The sequence below is a fragment of the Bipolaris sorokiniana genome, assembly GCF_000338995.1.
Source record: "Bipolaris sorokiniana ND90Pr unplaced genomic scaffold COCSAscaffold_4, whole genome shotgun sequence".
Classification (NCBI taxonomy): Eukaryota; Fungi; Ascomycota; class Dothideomycetes; order Pleosporales; family Pleosporaceae; genus Bipolaris; species Bipolaris sorokiniana.
Window position 1 is genome coordinate 649,471 of NW_006911898.1, and position 18,532 is coordinate 668,002.

The 18,532-nt window shown below is 51.3% G+C and overlaps 10 protein-coding genes across 10 annotated transcripts; 6 read left to right on the top strand and 4 right to left on the bottom strand.

The window, feature by feature from the left end:
- Positions 1-787: 787 nt before the first annotated feature.
- COCSADRAFT_158415 (uncharacterized protein) lies at positions 788-1,702 on the top strand (the record flags this gene model as incomplete). The annotated part of the gene is made up of 1 exon (XM_007699630.1): positions 788-1,702. One exon carries the CDS (start codon positions 788-790, stop codon positions 1,700-1,702), a length of 915 nt encoding a protein of 304 aa, XP_007697820.1.
- A 916-nt stretch (positions 1,703-2,618) lies between these two features.
- Positions 2,619-3,883, top strand: COCSADRAFT_34851 (uncharacterized protein). The gene is made up of 2 exons (XM_007699323.1): positions 2,619-3,098; positions 3,152-3,883. The coding sequence occupies exons 1-2, from the start codon at positions 2,781-2,783 to the stop codon at positions 3,635-3,637; spliced, it is 804 nt and encodes a 267-aa protein (XP_007697513.1). The 5' UTR covers positions 2,619-2,780; the 3' UTR covers positions 3,638-3,883.
- Positions 3,884-4,479: 596 nt separating this feature from the next.
- Positions 4,480-5,885, top strand: COCSADRAFT_169247 (uncharacterized protein; the record flags this gene model as incomplete). Its single annotated transcript, XM_007699631.1, has 2 exons — positions 4,480-4,764; positions 4,821-5,885. The coding sequence occupies 2 exons, from the start codon at positions 4,480-4,482 to the stop codon at positions 5,883-5,885; spliced, it is 1,350 nt and encodes a 449-aa protein (XP_007697821.1).
- Positions 5,886-6,104: 219 nt separating this feature from the next.
- On the bottom strand, positions 6,105-8,158 carry COCSADRAFT_158418 (uncharacterized protein; the record flags this gene model as incomplete). The annotated part of the gene is made up of 3 exons (XM_007699632.1): positions 6,105-6,253; positions 6,322-7,726; positions 7,808-8,158. The coding sequence occupies 3 exons, from the start codon at positions 8,156-8,158 to the stop codon at positions 6,105-6,107; spliced, it is 1,905 nt and encodes a 634-aa protein (XP_007697822.1).
- A 251-nt stretch (positions 8,159-8,409) lies between these two features.
- On the top strand, positions 8,410-9,113 carry COCSADRAFT_158419 (uncharacterized protein; the record flags this gene model as incomplete). Its single annotated transcript, XM_007699633.1, has 2 exons — positions 8,410-8,631; positions 8,706-9,113. The coding sequence occupies 2 exons, from the start codon at positions 8,410-8,412 to the stop codon at positions 9,111-9,113; spliced, it is 630 nt and encodes a 209-aa protein (XP_007697823.1).
- Positions 9,114-9,239: 126 nt separating this feature from the next.
- Positions 9,240-11,187, bottom strand: COCSADRAFT_188674 (uncharacterized protein; the record flags this gene model as incomplete). The annotated part of the gene is made up of 2 exons (XM_007699634.1): positions 10,756-11,187; positions 9,240-10,708 (listed from the first exon to the last, which is right to left on the bottom strand). The coding sequence occupies exons 1-2, from the start codon at positions 10,919-10,921 to the stop codon at positions 9,240-9,242; spliced, it is 1,635 nt and encodes a 544-aa protein (XP_007697824.1). The 5' UTR covers positions 10,922-11,187.
- A 609-nt stretch (positions 11,188-11,796) lies between these two features.
- COCSADRAFT_24414 (uncharacterized protein) lies at positions 11,797-12,588 on the bottom strand (the record flags this gene model as incomplete). The annotated part of the gene is made up of 4 exons (XM_007699249.1): positions 11,797-12,002; positions 12,081-12,142; positions 12,317-12,389; positions 12,411-12,588. 4 exons carry the CDS (start codon positions 12,586-12,588, stop codon positions 11,797-11,799), a joined length of 519 nt encoding a protein of 172 aa, XP_007697439.1.
- Positions 12,589-12,737: 149 nt separating this feature from the next.
- Positions 12,738-14,014, top strand: COCSADRAFT_296831 (uncharacterized protein). Its single transcript, XM_007699635.1, has 3 exons — positions 12,738-13,169; positions 13,235-13,416; positions 13,470-14,014. The coding sequence occupies exons 1-3, from the start codon at positions 12,886-12,888 to the stop codon at positions 13,979-13,981; spliced, it is 978 nt and encodes a 325-aa protein (XP_007697825.1). The 5' UTR covers positions 12,738-12,885; the 3' UTR covers positions 13,982-14,014.
- Positions 14,015-14,046: 32 nt separating this feature from the next.
- On the bottom strand, positions 14,047-16,160 carry COCSADRAFT_85162 (uncharacterized protein; the record flags this gene model as incomplete). Its single annotated transcript, XM_007699636.1, has 2 exons — positions 14,047-15,025; positions 15,091-16,160. The coding sequence occupies 2 exons, from the start codon at positions 16,158-16,160 to the stop codon at positions 14,047-14,049; spliced, it is 2,049 nt and encodes a 682-aa protein (XP_007697826.1).
- A 417-nt stretch (positions 16,161-16,577) lies between these two features.
- On the top strand, positions 16,578-18,257 carry COCSADRAFT_83929 (uncharacterized protein; the record flags this gene model as incomplete). The annotated part of the gene is made up of 3 exons (XM_007699637.1): positions 16,578-16,728; positions 16,783-17,376; positions 17,428-18,257. The coding sequence occupies 3 exons, from the start codon at positions 16,578-16,580 to the stop codon at positions 18,255-18,257; spliced, it is 1,575 nt and encodes a 524-aa protein (XP_007697827.1).
- Between the last annotated feature and the right edge of the window lie 275 nt (positions 18,258-18,532).

Below are 18,532 nucleotides of genomic sequence, written 5' to 3' on the forward strand. Positions count from 1 at the left end.
GTAGTGGAGTGGTAGTGGTAGTGCCAATGCCAGCCAGTGCCAGCACCTAGCCGCCCAGTGCAGAATAATCTTGCTCGCTGACCTCATTGGGCATCCATCCTGCCTGACGCAAGGTAGAGTGCCCGAGTTGCTGCTGCGACTAATCGTTCGCGACCACATTGCGTGCCAGCGCCCGAGTCATCCAACCAAGGCGACGCTGCACATGGGAAGGGCAGCAATGCAGACCCGCTCCGTGGCCGGCCAGCTCACTGCTGAAACGCTGCTGATAATTGGCGACCCGACCACGCACTTTCACTCAAGCGCTGCTGGGAATTCCAACCTCCACGACTTTGCCCTGTCTTCGTCCTCTTCCTCTCCTCCTTCTTCTTCGTCGTGCACATCCACCGTCCCGTCCATCACACTGTCCGCATTGCGCGCCACAACCGACCGGTTCTCTGCGAGCGACGTCTGCTGCATTGCTGCCTCTAGTAGCACCTCCCATTCGACTTCCTGCACGATAAGCCAAGGCGTTGCAGGGTTCGACTTGCCAAAACCTCTCCACCTCTGCGCTCGAGCTCGCCGCTCAGATATCCCAGTAAAACACTCTCGGGCCACCTCCAGAATGCTACAGTCGGCGCAACTTCTTTTCCGTATTTCAAAGATTAGACACGCCCGTCGGACTCTGATCCCCTGAGCAATTCGCATCAATTCGTCTACAGTGCCACTGATACGTACGCCCTCGCAATTGGCTGCAAGCAGCCTGACGCAATCTTTCCCATCCACACCCTCCCCCATATCTCTCCACACCATGGCCCAACACCACCAGCCGCCAGTCACCACTCTCAACGGGCACCTCCAGTCGCCGCCCATGACGCCCAGCCCCGAAGCCCACAGTCGCTTCCCACCCCCACCACGCCAGTCCTCTCCACAGTACAAGCGCATGGCCAGCTGCGTCCAGACACCGCCGCTCGAGTACATCGAGCCCACCGGCTTCAACCACCAATTCAGCTTCACCCGCCCCCAGCCATGCGAGCCATGCTCACGCCCCTCCTCAGACTCTGACCAAGCCTTCGCTGCCACCACCTGCGAAGATTCCGAATTTGAGTGTGACTCCGACGATGAGAATGATTCTGATCAGGAAAGCGAACCGGAAGAGCAGCCACCCCTGCGCCGCGTGGAAAAGGCCCAATTCATCCTCGAAGAGCTGGATGACGACCCTGGCTACGACTGTGATGTAGAGGTACTCCAACCGGACCATTGCGAAGACGCAAAGAGCGAAAGGAACGGAGTGAAAGCCGAGATCTTCGCTAGAATGAACGAATTGCAGCTCGAGGAAGACTCGTCAGACGACGAGAAGCGGGTGCTCAAATACCGACAGAAGAAAAAGCGGTGGAGCGCCGGCATCTTCAAAAAACGCAGCTACAGCCAGAGCGTTGAAGGCGATAGCGACTACTCCGACAACGACCCTCTGGACGACATGGACCCAAGCGCACGCCGGCTTCGTCGACGTGTACGCGGGCCAAGAAGAGAGTCGCTGATCTTTGTAGATCGGGGTGTCTCAAACACCAACAACATTCTCGAAGTCGAGGAACCCGAAGAAGGAATAGTGCTGCACTCAAAAGGCCCGCCGTCCATCCCTAGCGACGATGGCTTCACCCTGGACGAGCTTCCCTTCTGGACAGCTCACGACAACATCGATATCGAGTATAGTATCTTTGAGTAAAAGAACCATGGGTTCACTTACGCGAAATGAAATCAGGCCGGGGTCTTGTCACATTAGTCTGTCTTTGCTCTCCAGCCATGGCGTTCATCAGCGAGGAGTTTGTGCGGCGTTGTCTTTTGTGTAGCGTTACTACCGGGTCTCCAAATGAATCTGTTTTTGCCTTTGCATTGCTCAGCGTTGGCTACCATGCAAGATGCGTTGTGTTACTTCTTGTGACTAGCATGGCTGTCGTCTTGCGCGGCAATCATCACCGTTGTATATTTGTAAGATTTGCTGGCGCCTGCTATCTCTAGAGCTATTTTTGGAACTCACGTCGCTAAGCGGGCGGGCTAGACAGCAACAACGCCCAGCTGGAGAGGCTTACCACCACTCACTCCAACCCCACAAAACAAACCAACATGATCCTCCACCGACAAGGCATCTCAAATAGTACGGCTCGTCAAAGTTCCGTTTCTCTGCGCCACATCAGGAGCCTCCATCGCCTTTGAGCCCCATTCTTTCTGAATAGAACAACATCTCCATCTAGTCGGTAGAGCAGGCATCATCCGAACACCCTGGACGCACTATTCCCACGTCATCTTTTAGTTGTTTCAGCGTCATCTATATACACAGGCATGGCGTAATAATTGTTGTTTCTCATGATCTTTTGTTCCGTTTGCGTACAAGTGGCACCGCCCGAACAAGGCGTACTTCGCCAAGCGCCCCCGCTGCGAGGCTGACGACCTAGAGCAAAGGCTGATGTTTCCTGCAATTCTGGCCAATAGATATTTCTGGTTTGTAAAATCTATAAGCAGAACACATGTGTTCCCGAATAAACCACACCGTGAGTTGGCGGTCTACAAGCACTGTACAGCCATCACGCTATCGTCGGAATCACCAGTTGCCGTCTGAGACATGGCCATCAAGCTGGAGAGATGAACTTGAGCATCCAGGTATAAGTATATTGCCATAGAACGCAGTTTGGAGAATCATCTCCTTACTCACAATCAATAACTCATACTACAATCTCCTTTTCTTTCCTATTTTCCTCATCTCATCTTCCTTTACTGTCCAAGCCTTCGCTTCTTAATCAGTAATCATGTCTACCTTCACAAAAGTCATCGTCGCTGCGCTCACTCTTGGAGCTGTCCAAGCCCTTCCTCAAGCTCAGGGCTTCCCTACCGTCAACGCTACCGCTACTACTACTACGGTCGCACCTCCGGCTCCTACTGCCAACCAGGACGCTCTTTTTGATGACCTCTTCACTGCCCCCACGGCTATCAAGCGTTTCCAGAGGCTCCTCACTCAAGGGCAAACTCTCTTCACTGGAGATGCGTTGAGGAAGTTGGTCGTCTTTACCTTCGACAGGAACACGCCTCCTCCAGCAGGCGCCAACGGTGGTGTCGCTGTTGCAGCAGTAAGTCCAGTGACATGTTAGCAGTAAGAGCTTCGTACTAACACCCCAACTAGAACATCGAGAGCTTTCCCATCCTCACCGGCCTCGGCATCAGCACCACTGTCGGCTTCCTCGCCCCCTGTGGAATCAACACTCCTCACGTTCACCCCCGCGCCACCGAATTCCTCACCCTCGTTGAAGGCAAAAACCTTGAGTTCGGCTACGTCCTCGAAAACGGCCTCGTCAAGGCCGGCGAGAACCCCGAAGTCGCCAGCTACCTCAACAAGTTCGAAGGCACCGTTTTCCCCCAAGGCTCCATCCACTTCCAGTTCAACAACAACTGCGAAAATGCCACTTTCGTCGCTACCCTCAACTCCGAAGACCCTGGTACCAGCCAGGTTGCGCAGAACTTCTTTGCTCTCAACTCGGGTGTGCTCAAGGCTACACTGGGATTCCCCAGCTCCATTGATGCGTCCAACATTGAGGAGTTCCGCAAGCAGATTCCTCCTAACCTAGCTCAGGATATGGATACCTGCCTTGCCAAGTGCAAGCGTCAGTAAATCTAGCGCACCCAGACAAGCAAGTGGGGTGGAGATGGTTTGGCAGTATGAGGACATGGCATTCACGATTTGAGTATTCATAGCGATGGCGTTTTTACGATAATGATGGGCGATTTTGGGCTTTTTGGTTACTGATTCTTTTTTATTTGAGCTTTTGCGTTAGACTGTTTGACTTCTTGTTTATACACTCCTTAGATATCTATCAGGAAACACTTGTTTAGCAGGCTTGTTACCTTGCTATCTCGATCCTTGCCCGTTTGAACAGTACTTGATGGACTTGTGAACCAACTCTTTCAAGAGACATACTTCTCGCTGGATACATCTAAATATTCCATTGTTTATCGATGAAAAGCACATTTATCTGCGAACTTTTGGTGGAAGATGACTCATTGACTAAATTATTTTGACATCCCTGCGGCACCACGAGTGCAGTAGTAGTGATGTCGGAAGAGCCAAGCCTAAGGCCTACGTTCTTAGCCGTCTCTCTGGATAACTTTTTTTTTCATATTCTTGTGTATGGGTTTATGGTACGCCTAAGATCGCGGCAGAGAAGCTAGCCTTACCGAATCGTGGACATAGCCAGCCACATTGAGTGTGGCACAGCCAGCACTGGACCCTGTAAATGTTATTTTGGTGACTGGCCTTCAGCCCCACCACGACTCATTCAGCTCGCGCTTCAAGCTTGCAGTCACCACATCCGCCCCAGCTGAGCTCGAACGACCATAAATTGGTGTTCTGGCTATCTTGAATTTCTTGTATCTGAATTCTTTCATATTTTCCTTTCATTCAATTTCATAAAACACACCAATAGCCCTTCTTTATACCCCGCCATAGCCGACACAATGGCCGACCCCGCCGCCATCCAAGACGAGATTACCGCAATCGAAAAGCGAATTGAAGAGGCGCAATCACAACTCAAAGATGCAAAGGAAAGGTTACGAAAGGCCAAAGATGCCGCGTACGATGGCCCCGGCGCAAACTTGTCGGCTGAAGAAAAGATGTCGCTCATCAAGGTCAACTTGGCTGAAGTGCTGAACCCGGAGATTATGGATGAGGCGTTGAAGAAGCAGGGCCATCTGAAGGTCTACTGGGGTACTGCGACAACAGGACGACCTCATTGCGGATACGTGTGTCTTGTGTGATTTAAATTGAGTCCCGCGCGATACTGATAAGCTCCATGTAGTTCGTGCCTATCCTCAAGCTTGCCCAATTCCTCGCGGCAGGTTGCCATGTTAAGATTCTCCTTGCCGATATCCACGGTTTCCTCGACAACCTGAAAGCACCTATTGAGCTCGTCAAGTTCCGCGCCCAATACTACCGCTTCACCATTACCGCGCTTCTGAAGGCGGTCAAAGTACCAATCGAGAAACTAGAGTTTGTGCTGGGTTCAAGCTACGAATTGAATGCGGACTACACAATGGACCTTCTAAGACTGGCGAGTATAACGAGCGAAGCCACTGCAAAAAAGGCTGGTGCCGAGGTCGTCAAACAGACAGAGAACGCGCCACTCAGTGGACTTCTCTACCCTCTCATGCAAGCCCTCGACGAGGAGTACCTCGATGTAGACGTTCAGTTTGGCGGTGTAGACCAGCGTAAGATCTTTGCACTCGCAAAGGACGTGCTGCCCAAGATTGGCTACAAGGAGCGCGCGCACTTGATGAACCCCATGGTTCCCGGTCTGCAAGGTGGAAAGATGAGCGCCTCCGACCCAGATTCTAAGATTGATGTTCTCGACGATGCGGATGTAGTCAAGCGCAAGCTCAAGAAAGCGCATGCGGCGCCAAAGGTGGTCGAAGAAAACGGTGTCCTCAGCTTCGTCGAATACGTCCTCCTCCCCGCCGGCCATCTCATCCACGGTGAACCCAAGTTTGTCGTCAAGCGTCGCGAGGGCGAGCCCCTCGTCTACACTGACATTACGAAGATGCAGGAGGACTACCGAAACGACATCCTTACTCCCCAGGACCTCAAGCCTGCCGTCACAGAAGCTCTCATCACCCTGCTTGAGCCTGTACAAAAGGAATTCCAGGCCAACCCTGAGTGGAAGGAGATTGAGCAAAAGGCTTACCCCCCACCACCCGTGGTCAAGAAGGAGAAGAAGGTCAAGAACAAGGGTACCTTCCACCCAAAGAGAAATGTCGAGGCCAAGCCAGACGGCCATGTTGAGGGTGAAGACAAGGCGACTGTAGATGTGGGAACCGAGGGTGGTGAGAAGGCCATCGAGGGTCTGAGTCTAGAGGAGAAGAAGTAAGACGATAGACCCATAATGATGTGGAGACATATATAAAGCATAATAATGCAAAGGAAAAAAACGCACTTTATTGGTCTATGGTATCATGCTCTCAATTCACTTAACTCAGCCAGCCATCCAGCTCTATCCCCTATTTCCAGATACGCCACAAACGTACAGACGCTTCCATCCTTTCCACTGCTACGCAAAAACCCAGCTTCACGCACCGAAAACGAACGCTCACTCTTCCTCCTCGTATATCTTGACTTTTTCCGCATACTCGCGGATATTAGAATGAATCGTCTCCTCAATCAACTCACCGCGTCCACCCGCAACCTGCAGAATCAGATCGTTCAACGACATACGACCCAGGATATCCACATGATCCGCTAGTTACCTCTCGTCAGCAAAAAAAAACATCAATCAAAAGAACAAAAAAAGAGAGAAAGAAACATACCAGTATTCGGTCCACCCCTCGGACTAAACCGATCAGGCTCATGCTTCATCTCAAACGTCGTAACCTTGACCCCGGCGGGGTTATACCTCTTGATCTTCCACCCCTTAGTGCACATATACCCGCTACTGAGTAGATTCACCGTGCCATCCCCTTCGCCCATGACGACCCCGTGATCCACATTGCCTTGGGTATACATGGTATCCAGGGTAACGTTCAACTCGCTCACAGGATCATCATCGCTGCGGTAGTAATACGCACGCTCCGTCTCCTTGCCTACACCGTAGAAGCAGTAGATCTTGAGGTTCGGGGCGAGCGGGAGCCGAGTTTCAAGGGGATTGATCCATTTTGCGGGGAGGAGCTGGTTATCTTCTACTTGCTTGGTCGTGTGAGCTACGCCGTGGGAGTACGAGGATAGGATCATTTTCTTGAACCAGGGTTCTGTGTTGCGGAAGAGGAATGGCAGTGTTTCATCCACAGTGATATTTTTCTTTGTGAGCGTGGAATTCGAGTTGCGGAAGCGCAGGAAGCGGCCGTGGGTTTCGTCTTGGCCGGGTAAGTCGTCGGGCGCGCCGGTCTCGTCGCCCCAGACGGCGTTGCCGCCAAGGGGCAGCATGGCGGAGAGGCCGGGCATGGCGCGGAAGAGCTCGGCGCGCTCGTAGCGCGAGAGGAAGCGGTCGAGGCCGTAGACGGCGAAGGCGTTGAGTTGGGCTGTGTCTTTCATCTCGCCTGAGAGCACGGCGGGGACGTCTTTGACGGCGCCGAGCATGCAACCTGAGATGTTGATCCATGAGTCGATGTGCTTTTCTACCCAGTCTGGGCCGCCATTGCCGTAGCCTTCTGCTTCGACCCAGTGGAGGAAGTAGTAGAGAACCTGTGAGCCCATGGAGTGCGAGAGGAGAACGACTTTTTGGTTCGAGACGCGGACGCCGACTTCGATATGCGACTTGAGACGGGTAAAGTATTGGTCGCGGATTTCGTAGTTCATGTATGACATGCGCCAGTCGTAGGCTGCTGTAAAGGCGTTTCCAGGATCGTATCCGACCGTAGCGAGGTTCTCGAGAATCTTGTTCCATATCCAGTATCCCGTTATGAAGAAGTCTGCTGCGTCGAATCCTTGTGCCGCTCGTAGTTTAACACCTGGTGGATCGAGCCCAGTCTCTTTATCAAGCATGATATGGCGCTTCCATTGAGCCTTGTCCATAACCAATGCGCGCATCATTGTCCACGAACCCCACAGTCTCTTGCGAAAGTACTGTCTTGAGCTTTCCTCTGTCCCCCAGGATTCCAGCCCTGTGGAGATGACGCCGGGAATCATGATAACCGGGTGCTTAGCCTTTATGCCCTGCCTCTTCGCGTGTAGCCCGACGGCAAAGGAATCGTAGTTTACGGCGTCTCGTTCGGTTTTCTAGTGGAGGGGTGAAAGTCAGTCTCCATCCCTCTTTACTATCCTCGAGATCTCCTGTATGTACAGAAAGAGTGCGCATACCTGAAACTGTTGCGCACTCTTCACAAAGTTCTCTGGTAGTGCCTCTAGGATGCTCTCCAGGTTCACTTCCCCCAGACTGGTCAGATCAATCATGTCATTATTGCTCGCAAAAAACCCCGCGGCCAGCAGTCCGAATAGGCCACCAAGAACAAAAACCCAGAGGTTATTCCTCTTTTTGTGTTTTCCCTTCTGTTTCAACGTCGCCAGTTGCTCCGCGGTGATCACCCGCAGATTCGCTGGCCGTTTACCATCCGTTCCTAGTGAGGGTTCGCGAGAGAACTCAGGCGTCGAGTCCTCTCCTTCGCCGCCGTTGCCACCGCCGCCGCCAAAGCGACGTCTCAGAAAAGACATCTGCAGATACCAGTAAAGGAGTATCCAAGGTGAAAGGGTGGTGAGAAGAAACCAGCAGAGTTTCTCCCTGCACGAGGGTCTATTTTGCTCCGTTCGCAAATGTCCGAAAACTCCGGCATGTGACGGAACGATCGACACAAGGGTCTTCGAAAAGCACGTTGCGCCCGTTTTGCCAAGCCGGGGGTCTCTCCGCAACCTTGTCCAACTACCTCCACTTGCCGCCGGCTTCAACATTGACTTCGACGCGCGAAATGGCCGAAAATGACGACAGCCTGTCTGCGGCTGATGCGCCAAAGACTGGCGACCCAAAGGACCTAAACGATTCGGGTCTCCAGTATATACAATACGAGCCTTCCAAGGAAGAGCAATATCTCCCCGCCATCCGCCAACTAATCTCAAAGGACCTTTCTGAGCCGTACAGTATCTATGTATACCGCTACTTTCTGTACCAATGGGGTGATCTTTGCTACATGGTATGCGCACTCTTCTAAATTTAAACCTTTTGGTTTGTTGCTTTCATAACTTTGGCTAACAACTTCCTTGATAGGCACTCTCCCCCACCAACACCCTAATTGGCGTAATCACATGCAAGCTCGAACCGCACCGCTCAGGGACCTACCGGGGTTATATCGCAATGCTCGCAACGAAGGAGGAATACCGAGGCCGCGGTATAGCTACCAAGCTTGTCCGGTTGGCCGTCGATGCCATGACTGCACGCGACGCCGATGAGATAGTCTTGGAGACAGAGGTGTCAAACACCGCAAGTCTGAAGTTGTATGAAAGACTAGGCTTTATAAGAAGCAAACGGCTACACAGGTACTATCTGAATGGCAACGCAGCATTTAGATTAATCCTCTACTTGAAGGAAGGCACAGCCTTGAAAAGACCACAATTCCCCGAGCACGGTGAGACGCATGGAATGAGAAGACCGGATGATGCCGAGTTATACTCATAACCTCAATTGCTTATCAAGTGGGTAACAGCCTTCGCAACGATGTGCCCATAGTCTCTGACTTGCTAGTAGGCTGTACCATATATCTCATGCCATGCCATACCGATCATCCTGAACCAAATCCATTGCCTATTCAGTACCCTTTACCCAGTGGTTCTTCTCGGTCCAGTGTGTATGCTCACCAGGCCTACCAGGAAGTGGCATGAATACCACGGTGCGAATACCATCGACCTCGAGGAGCAAAGCGCATGGACGGTGATGCCTAACCCATGTTGATGAGCACAAAGGGCAAGCCTTGCGCGCCTGCGGTTGCCCTGAAGATCTATGACTATCCAGAATGTATCGGAGTATGCATGTGTCCCGGTTCGGCGGCATCGTGTCGAAGAGCTGACCGACCGCACCGGTGATGTATTTGGAAAGCTCACTGGCCAGAAACTTGCCTAGCTTCCCAGGAATATCACCGCTCTTTTTCATCTGTCCAGGCCGTTCCGGAGCATGAGGGTCAGCGTCACCTGTCCAAAGGGCAATCGGGTAACGGTCGACTATCATAGATTTGGGTAGATTAATGCTCTCAGCAGCGACAGCTAAGAGGGGCGAAACACCAGACTGTTGATTTTTTGCACAAGGACTTTGTACCTCCGTACTGCAGAGGTCATTTAGTTTGACTGTCGGTTTTGATTGAGAACGTGGTACTTCATGTTCAGGTGGCTGCTTGTGACGATCATATGATGGCTTTTGTATATGAAACGATGGCATGGACCTTTTTATCTGAGTGGAGAAACGTTCAAGGTCGACTCGAGGGCGCTTGCTGATGATTTCCTCCATATTTTCTAGCGGTTCTCGCTTTAACGATGGTTGTTCATCAATCTGACTGGCTGTTCGTCCGTGTACGCGTGCAGGTCCCAAAGGGATATTGTTTGAACCGGTTTTGTTACGTGGCTTCCCGACCCGAGGAGCTTCATACAGATCACGATATGGGTCCATATCGAGTGGTACAGAAGCAATGAGAGTCGCTCGTGCAGGGTTAATCGTTGCGGTCCTAGCTGGAGCGGTGTGTTCCTCTGTAGCTTGGACAGCACTGAAAGCCTGCACAAGCCTGTCATACTTTGCCGCCTTTACAGCGAGTCCATCGGGACCATCGATCCTGGCTTTCGTCTCTCGAAACGCGAGCTGCTGCTCTCGTAAATTCTTAACTTCGGCGATGAGGCTGTATAGACCTTGGAGGCTCCCGACCTCATCTAAGCCAATGCGGAATAAGTTCACATCCGAGACCAGCTCTTCAAGCTCCGGAAGGCCACCGACCCTCTCGATCAGTGACCGAATAGACTGCATTTGCGACACGAGCGCTTGCAGTCCTCCTGCTTCTCGGATGATTGGCTTAAGCACATCAGCTTCGAGGGCTTTGGCGCGCATGCCCCTGCGGCCAGCCTCAGCACGTAGTTGCTTAATGCTAGCTGCTTGCTCTTCGCCAGTCGAGAAGCCGCAGATGACATCTCTGTATGCCGAACAAAGCTTACTCAGCTCCTCATGCCTTGTTGAAAGCTTTCGATAGCGCTGCTTAAGCGTTTCGTACTCGTAAGAAGCAAGTTGAAGTTGAGCTGGTAGCCGTTAGTGGTGTTTCTGTTGACAAGAAGGAGGTACTTACTATGCAGCGCACTACCGCCTGGGGCGACACTTATGCGGTCAAAATCATTCACGAGTACTGAAGGCGAGGAGTGACCAATCTCGCCTTCTTTCAACTCACTGTCTTCACGCTTGATTAGCTTCACGTCGCCTAGATGGGTTGCACTCTCAGAGACGCTGCGCGGCATTTTGTCTGTTGTGTTATTTGTGTATATGCGAATGGAAAAAGGGGTATAGTTGATGGGAGACAAGATGCAGGTTTCACACGGTAGGAGGAGTGTTTGTTTACCCCCAAGACTAATCCGTGGAAGGTACGGGTAAGCACGATGACCATGCTGCAGGTAAGTGACAAGTCTCAAAATAGCAGCTTCACTTCATAGAGCCTTCACTTGAGATGCTGCTACATATTAACGGGAGTGAGAGTGAATAGTGAACACAGAAAATGATACATGACACAACTTGGTGCTATTTGATACTGAAGTTTTCCAAAACTGATACTCTAATCCGCCTCCAGGTCCATGCCCACATCCAAATTTCCAGCTTCACAATATCTCCCAGAGCTATACTTTGCCCCTCGTCGTGCGTATGAAAGGGTTAATGTGTATGTATCGATTTTGCAGCGTCGATCTTGCGGTGCGAAGCTCACAGGATGCCTGTCGGGCCGTAATATATCATTAGGTTGCTATAGTCTGATTCGGGCATGTCCGAGGCTTCGGAGTAGAGGGCTGCGGACCAGGGGATGTTAATGGCGATCATAGGTTTGCCTTGGGCATCGGGCTTGTGGATTAAGATGCAGACTATCATGTCGTTGAAGTTGGGGCAGGATATGTATAGTATGGCTTTGAGGAGACCCAGCCCGTTATCCCATGCACCACCGCGTGCAAACTGTTCTCAATACAGACCGCCGCAAGCTTCCCATGGCGCAATGACTTTCAGAGAGGGTGGATAAGTTGTAATGATGAACTACTGTACGGTACGGAGATGCGAGTTGCCAGCAAGTCCAATTGAGCCATTACACCTGAGGGTCTGTTAGCTCCTATTTTTGACTTATAATTGGCGAACCCTAGCATTCTATCTTTGCGAGTTCTTTGATCACATCGTGGCTATCCTTATCCTCTTGTTTTTCCATAATAATAATGTCTCTGTCCGAGTCGTCCGCACCTCGTGTGTCAATATTGACGACTACGAAGCCCCGAGGACAGTATTCCGCAGGATCAGGCCCTTCCAAGCGTTCAGGACCACCGAGACAACGTTTGGGAATACAGCAATCTATGAGCTGTTAGTCACAAATCAAATTCCAGGTTGGTTTTCTGACTAACCTAGGACATCATATCAATCCGGGTATACCTTTTGCCGGAGGGTTCCAGGCCACGAACGCGGGTACCTTGGTAGCACCGTGCCCGTCACTACTGCAAGGCCAGTAGTTGTCGTAGTATAGTGTATATCCATCTCTGACTTTGACAGCTACATCATGCTCTACAATAATTGCTTCTGAGATTGCGCGAGCGCCGTCGCAACTCTAGTAACCCTTTGGAAGGGTTTCTTTTGGGTGGACTGAAGCATCGGTATCCATTCTCGCCTACTTTGGGTGGCTTGATTGCGAGATGGGTGGCTTGGAAAGCGAGAAGGGTGACTGGTTCTGTGAAGAGCTGATATCTGTCTGGTGTGTAGACACACCAGAACAGGAAAGCGACGCAGTCTTGACAAGACACATATCTGTTCGTGGGACTATTGTTTCGTTCTCCTGACCGTGCTCGGCCGCAATGATTTTACCGACAGCTTTGGCCGAGGTATGTATCGCCCAAGTGGCAAATGCATCGTGTCTCGGTATGTATTGCACGAGTGGCAAATGCATCTTGTCTCGGTATGTGGAGGTGCTGGAGAGATGCTGGAGAAGCCGTGGTGCGGGTCCCACTCACATACAATACCCGCCCGTACTCGACCGAGATGTCTCCAGCGGCCCACTTTCTTGACACTGGGGCTTGTAAGCGCCCCATCTGGAGCGGCCGTGAACGGGCGGGAACACGCCTGGACATACAATTTGCTGAAACCATAGAACAGTATATGTATGCGCAGTTTCGTGTACATAGTAGCACATTGAATATCAAACTCCTTCCAGGAAACACTGCATTCTTAATTTCGATTTGAGATCATGGCTCCATACCTGAATGACGAAGAAACCGTCCAGCAGCCATATGGCGACTGGAGAGATGAGTTCTACGAGAAGGGCTACGTAGTGCTCAAGGGTGTAGTTCCTAAGGAGCGAGCGTTGAAGTACCGCAACAAAATGATCGACTGGCTCGGCACATTCCCCAACGACTTCGACATCAACAAGCCAGAGACATGGACCAAGGAGAACTTGCCCCAAAGTTTCAAGAACGGCATGTACCTCAACTACTGTGCTGCACATGAGAAATATGTCTGGGAGGCTAGGCAGTAAGTCCGACACATTCGCTCAAAATGTCCATGTGAGCGATAGCTGCTGATGTTGTACGCTGTAGGGAACCTGGCGTTCTGGATGCTTTCGAGAAACTCTGGAACACAAACGAGCTCATTGTATCTTATGACACCATCAACCTTACACTGCCAAACGCCTCGAAGATGGGGGGCTCCAAGCCATGGCCTCACGTCGATCAGGCGCCTGAGCGACAGGGCTTGTCCTGTGTGCAAGGCATCATCAATCGTAAGTTATCATTTTTTCAGATAACGCCACAGCTTACTAATAACAACTCCTAGTGTCTGAGGCTGGACCTAAAGATGGAGGCCTGGTAGTCATGGAAGGCAGTGCTAGGCTCTTCGACAAGTTCTTCAAGCAGCACCCACCGGACCGAACCAAGGGCCCATTGGCAGCCCTTCATTACGATTTCTACCCCTTCCAAGACTCTGATGTGAAGTGGTATGAGGACCACGGCTGCAAATTGGTCAAGGTCTGCGCTGAACCTGGTGACTTGATCCTTTGGGATTCGCGGCAGATGCATTACGCTGTGTACCCCGAAACGGACAACATCCGCACAATCATATACGCCTGTTATACACCAGCGGCCATGGCATCCAAAGAGGATTTGGAGAAGAAGAAAGAGATATTCGAGAAATGGGAAGCAACAACACATTGGCCGCACATCAACATCCATTCGCAAGGGAAAGCCAAAGTGGATGGTGAGGTTGATCCTTGGGAGAGAACTGAGCCGCTTGAGAAGCCCGAGTTGACAGACAAACTACTGAAATTGGCGGGAGTCAAGCCGTACTGAGAGCGTAATAGCGGTGGTGTTTTGGTTTCTGTAGTACAGCAGCGAAATTTTGTATAAAACGCTAGTTATAACTGTGAGAACACATGCTCCCATTCTGTGATTGCATAAGTTCCGTCGATTGTGTTTCCAGTTCCATCAAAGATACCCATGGTGTCGCCGTTGCTAACGTGAGGCAAGCCGTCGATTACAGGACCCGTGTTGATCGATGGGTTGGACGGCACGCCTAGATCTGCTACTGCAAGCTGCTGCAGCAGGTCTTGCATGGAATAAGAAGTGCGAGGACGATCAAAATCATGCTGCTCTAGTAGAGGCAAAAGACCTTCGATCATTGCGGAACCTTTGGCAGCGTGGACGGCGACAGCTGCGTGCTTCTTCAACTCGACAGAAGCCTGTCTCAATAGACCGATGATGTGGTTTCGGGAATCACCACGATAATCGTGGGAGTTGGCAAGCATATCTAGCGATATGTAGACAGCGGCAGCGACCGTTGCTGCTGATACGGTCCACACTAGCCTATATACTCTTGGGACCGGCTTCGCATAGTGGTCCAAGATGCGATTGGCCGATTCAAGGGCAAGTTGCCTGTAATTCGTACTATCATCTCTGGATTCATGTGGGTTGAGTACACGGGCGATGGACAACAGGAGGAAGTCGAAAACGTAAGCAATTAGGTATCGCTGGAATGAAACCCAAGGATACTCAGATTCCCATATTATATCATCTTCGTTGGCAGGGAAGCCTGGCGATAGATGGAGGGGTAGATCTCTCCGGACGGCAGTGATCTCCTCTATAGCCTTTACAAACTTCAGGTGAGTCTGGTGAGTATTTGCTTTGATGTAAATGTATACTATGTAAGAAAGACGGCACAAGATTGAGTGGTAATGTGCAGGAGAAGGAGGCTCTAAATTGGTAGATTCGGTGGAGTCAGGACTACCAATCGTGTAGAAGCTAGGCATGAAGTATTCTCCATGGTTGCTTGCAGTAGAAGCCTGACAGCAAAAGCTGGCGGGTGATATGGATGGCGGTCGAACCCAGCTCCCAAGCCTGTACACTGTTTATTAGTGACATGTGGCTTGATAATATGTATTCCACAGTAACGTAACACTTACCAGTCGCGAATGACACAGGTCCACCACAAACGACGACCCAATTCGCGCTGCACAGGTGAAGACCATTCTGGCCTTCGACAAATATCCTTTGAGCAGTTTGTTTCATTGCCAAGCTTGTGCATGTCGAGAAGCCTTGCCATGCTTGTTGCAAAGCTAGAAATGAGCCATTCCCTTTGGTGCTCGCCAAAGTTGGAGTGACATAGGCTTAAGACTACAATAGCTTGGACAGTGCAAAGTGACGGAGTACCGCTGAAGCCGTGTCTTTGTAGTTCTTTGAGTGCAGCCTCATACCAGAGATGAGAAGTATCGACAGCAAGGGAAATAGGATCAGCACGAGGCATGCCGAGCTGGGGAAGGTGGGCTGCACTCGGTACATCTTCTGGGTCGGAATAGAGGATGCCGACAGCCAGGACAGCAAAATAAAGAGCAACCCATGGCCTTTGTTCGGGCTTGATGCCGGTACCAAGTTCTACATTTTTCCAAAAGTCGTGATGCTCGGCCAGGAAGTCGTTGGCGTTGACGGCACAGTGTATCCAGCCAAGGGTTTGCAGGGAAAAAGTTACAATGCCAAGGCTGGCATCCCGACTCGGAAGAAGCAGAAATAGTGGATCAGCTGCGGGCTCGTAGAGACCATTGAGAATCGCTTTCTCGGCCCCGGCTCGGGCGGCTGCGCCCACCTTGATGCCGAGATCGAACTGCTCAAAGGCCGGAACTAGGTCCTCGAGTGTTGCTGCGGGCTGTGTGTAATCTGTGGATTCACTGGTGCGGCTGTGGCCACATGGCTTGGACAGAGCAAGAGCCGTCTCGAGCTCGGCAATTTGCGCCTGGAGGGCATTGCGTTCACGGAGCAAGTCTTGCAGTTGAATGTCTGCTGGGCTACCAGCGTCTTCGGCCGTGTAGACAGTCAACTGGCCCCTCACCCGTGCAATCGGCCGCTTGCACTCGTGGGCAGCATTCCTGCGGATGCATGGCTGGCAGGGGCTCTTCTTGTCGCATTTGATTTTGCGGCGCCCGCACTCGATGCACGACCGTGACACGCGCTGCGAAGTCTTGATGGCGGGCTCACTCATTGAACCGTGGGTATTATTGTCGGTGTTGTCGTTGACTATGGTTATTATGGTGATCTTGACTAGAATGATGATGGTAATGACACTGATGATAACGATGATTTGCTGGCGAGACGAGCATGACTGAGGCTGAAGTTGGCTCCTACTACTAACCTACCGCTCGGGCTTTACTTCCCCGCGAAACAATTCCCCCCTGCCTGGACCCACCTATCCCCACACTCTAAACCCGCCCCCTCCACAATCCGCACGCGTACTTATTGGGCTGGGCGGCCCAGCTCGGGGGAGATGTCAAAGAGCAATCCTTTATCTGTCTCATTGACAAAATGGCCCAACCACGCCAGCAATGTCTACCCTCGGCACTTGGGCACTACAAATTGTGGACGACGCCATGTAGTTGACTTTCATCAACGCCCTCCCATCATGGCTGCTCACGACCCCAAGTCCGAGGCCAGCGCTCACATTGAAATTATTGATGCGCACAAAAAGGCTGCAAAACCTGTCGTGGGTACTATCAGACTCTTCGATGACGATGGCATCGTTCTCATCCCGACTCCGACCAGGGATCCCAATGGTGAGCGACAGCCAGGTGGATGTTCAGTTGCGAAACCAGACTGACCAATACCAGATCCTCTAAACCTTCCAACATGGCAAAAGTATACCATCCTTGTCATAGTCGGCCTCTTCGCAGCGTCCGCCAACCTTATGGCAAGCGGAATTAGTGCCATTCTGCCCATAGTAAAAGCGTCGTATAATGGAGATCCAAAGACAAGCGACCTTGCGACTTGGCCAGCATTCTTCATGGGTGTTGGAAATCTGATCGCGATCCCTGTTGCTCATGCCGTCGGGCGAAGGCCAGTGTACCTCATTTCGACAATTGTCTTGTCTTTCGGCTGCCTCTGGTGCGCATGCAGCGGCAGCTTGGCCTCACATATCGCCGGGAGAGACATTATGTCCATTGCTGCAGGCCAAGCTGAAGCCCTCTGTCCCATCATTGTGCAAGAGATTTTCTACTTGCATGAGAGAGGAAACGTGATTGCTTGGTTCTGCGCACTCCAGACGCTTGGTACGGCAGCGCTTATTGTCTCAAGCTCATACCTCGCAAACGATCTTGGCTGGAGGTGGTGGTATGGCGTCTTTGGTTGCCTGAGTGGAGCTATTGCTCTTCTCAGTATCATCTTTGTGGTCGAAACACATTACGAGCGCACGCTAGAAGCACTGAGTAAGTCATGACCAGATTCTCTGCTTTGGCTGAGATGCTAACATTGCACAGCTGGCCAAGGTATCGACGAGGACGGAACGCTAGTTCCGGTAACGACAAACACAAAGCGTAAACTCGATACAGTTAATTACGCACCGCGTAGCTTTGTTCGAGACATGCTACCCTGGAAAGGCTATGCACGCTGGTCAGAAGCAATCACCTGCTGGAAGCACATGATCCAGATCATCTGGTTTCCCAACATTCTTTGGCTGACCTTGATCAACTCCGTGGCTCTCGGCATCTATGTGCTCATGTCGGCACTTTTTGCCGGTGTCCTTGTACAACCCCCATATCTCTGGAACTTTGATATGCTGGGCTACGTATTCGCTGGACAAATTGCTACCGCAGTTGCCGTTCCCTTCTTCTGCGGATACTTGAGCGACTTGGTAGTCAAAATCTTGAGCAAGAGGCATAACGGCGTCAGTCAGCCTGAGTATCGGTACATTGCTCTCATCATCCCACTATTGTCCACACTCATATCGACCATTATCTTCGGAATGACTGCGCAGAACCCTAATGATTGGAGCTGGGCAGGTATCGCTGTTACGCTCAACTTTGAGTACTTTGGCTTCGTGGGTATCGTCGTATCCAGTTTCGTCTACTGCATGGATGCCTACCCTCAGCGTATTGATGCTGCCCTTGTTCTCATCTGCTCTCTGAGAGGCTTCATCGGGTTCGGAATCTCCTTTGGCACAGTCAGCTTTGTGGAGAAGGCAGGGTATGAAGGTGCATTCAATATCTGCGCAGGTATTGTAGCAGCTTCTATAGGTCTGGGCATTCCTGTCTACTTCTTTGGACCAAAGATTCGTGCCATCACCCAAAAGTATGCTCAGGATGATTGAGTATTGTTCGGATGGTACCTGGGTCTGTTTGGCAAATTGTTAGTGTATAACGTGACAAGGCAGGTGACCGGCATTAAGGAGCTGGTGTATATGTATATGTATATCTCTATGTAGAGTTATGAGAAATGAACTCATATTTGAATAACCAAAGTTCTTCGCGAAGTCAAACGGAGATGTTACTTACCCTTGCTATACTAAAATCCTATCCTTGGCAGGAGGCTCTATTACGTGATTTCTGCCCTGCGGGGAATTATCACCTCTGACGCGATCCGATG

Excerpts from the sequence above, each read along its gene's own strand:
- COCSADRAFT_34851 (XM_007699323.1), top strand. The coding sequence starts at position 2,781 with ATGTCTACCTTCACAAAAGTCATCGTCGCTGCGCTCACTCTTGGAGCT. Across the intron at positions 3,099-3,151 it reads GTGGTGTCGCTGTTGCAGCA|AACATCGAGAGCTTTCCCAT; the intron begins GTAAGTCCAGTG and ends CACCCCAACTAG.
- COCSADRAFT_296831 (XM_007699635.1), top strand. The coding sequence starts at position 12,886 with ATGGCTCCATACCTGAATGACGAAGAAACCGTCCAGCAGCCATATGGC. Across the intron at positions 13,170-13,234 it reads TATGTCTGGGAGGCTAGGCA|GGAACCTGGCGTTCTGGATG; the intron begins GTAAGTCCGACA and ends TGTACGCTGTAG. Across the intron at positions 13,417-13,469 it reads TGTGCAAGGCATCATCAATC|TGTCTGAGGCTGGACCTAAA; the intron begins GTAAGTTATCAT and ends AACAACTCCTAG.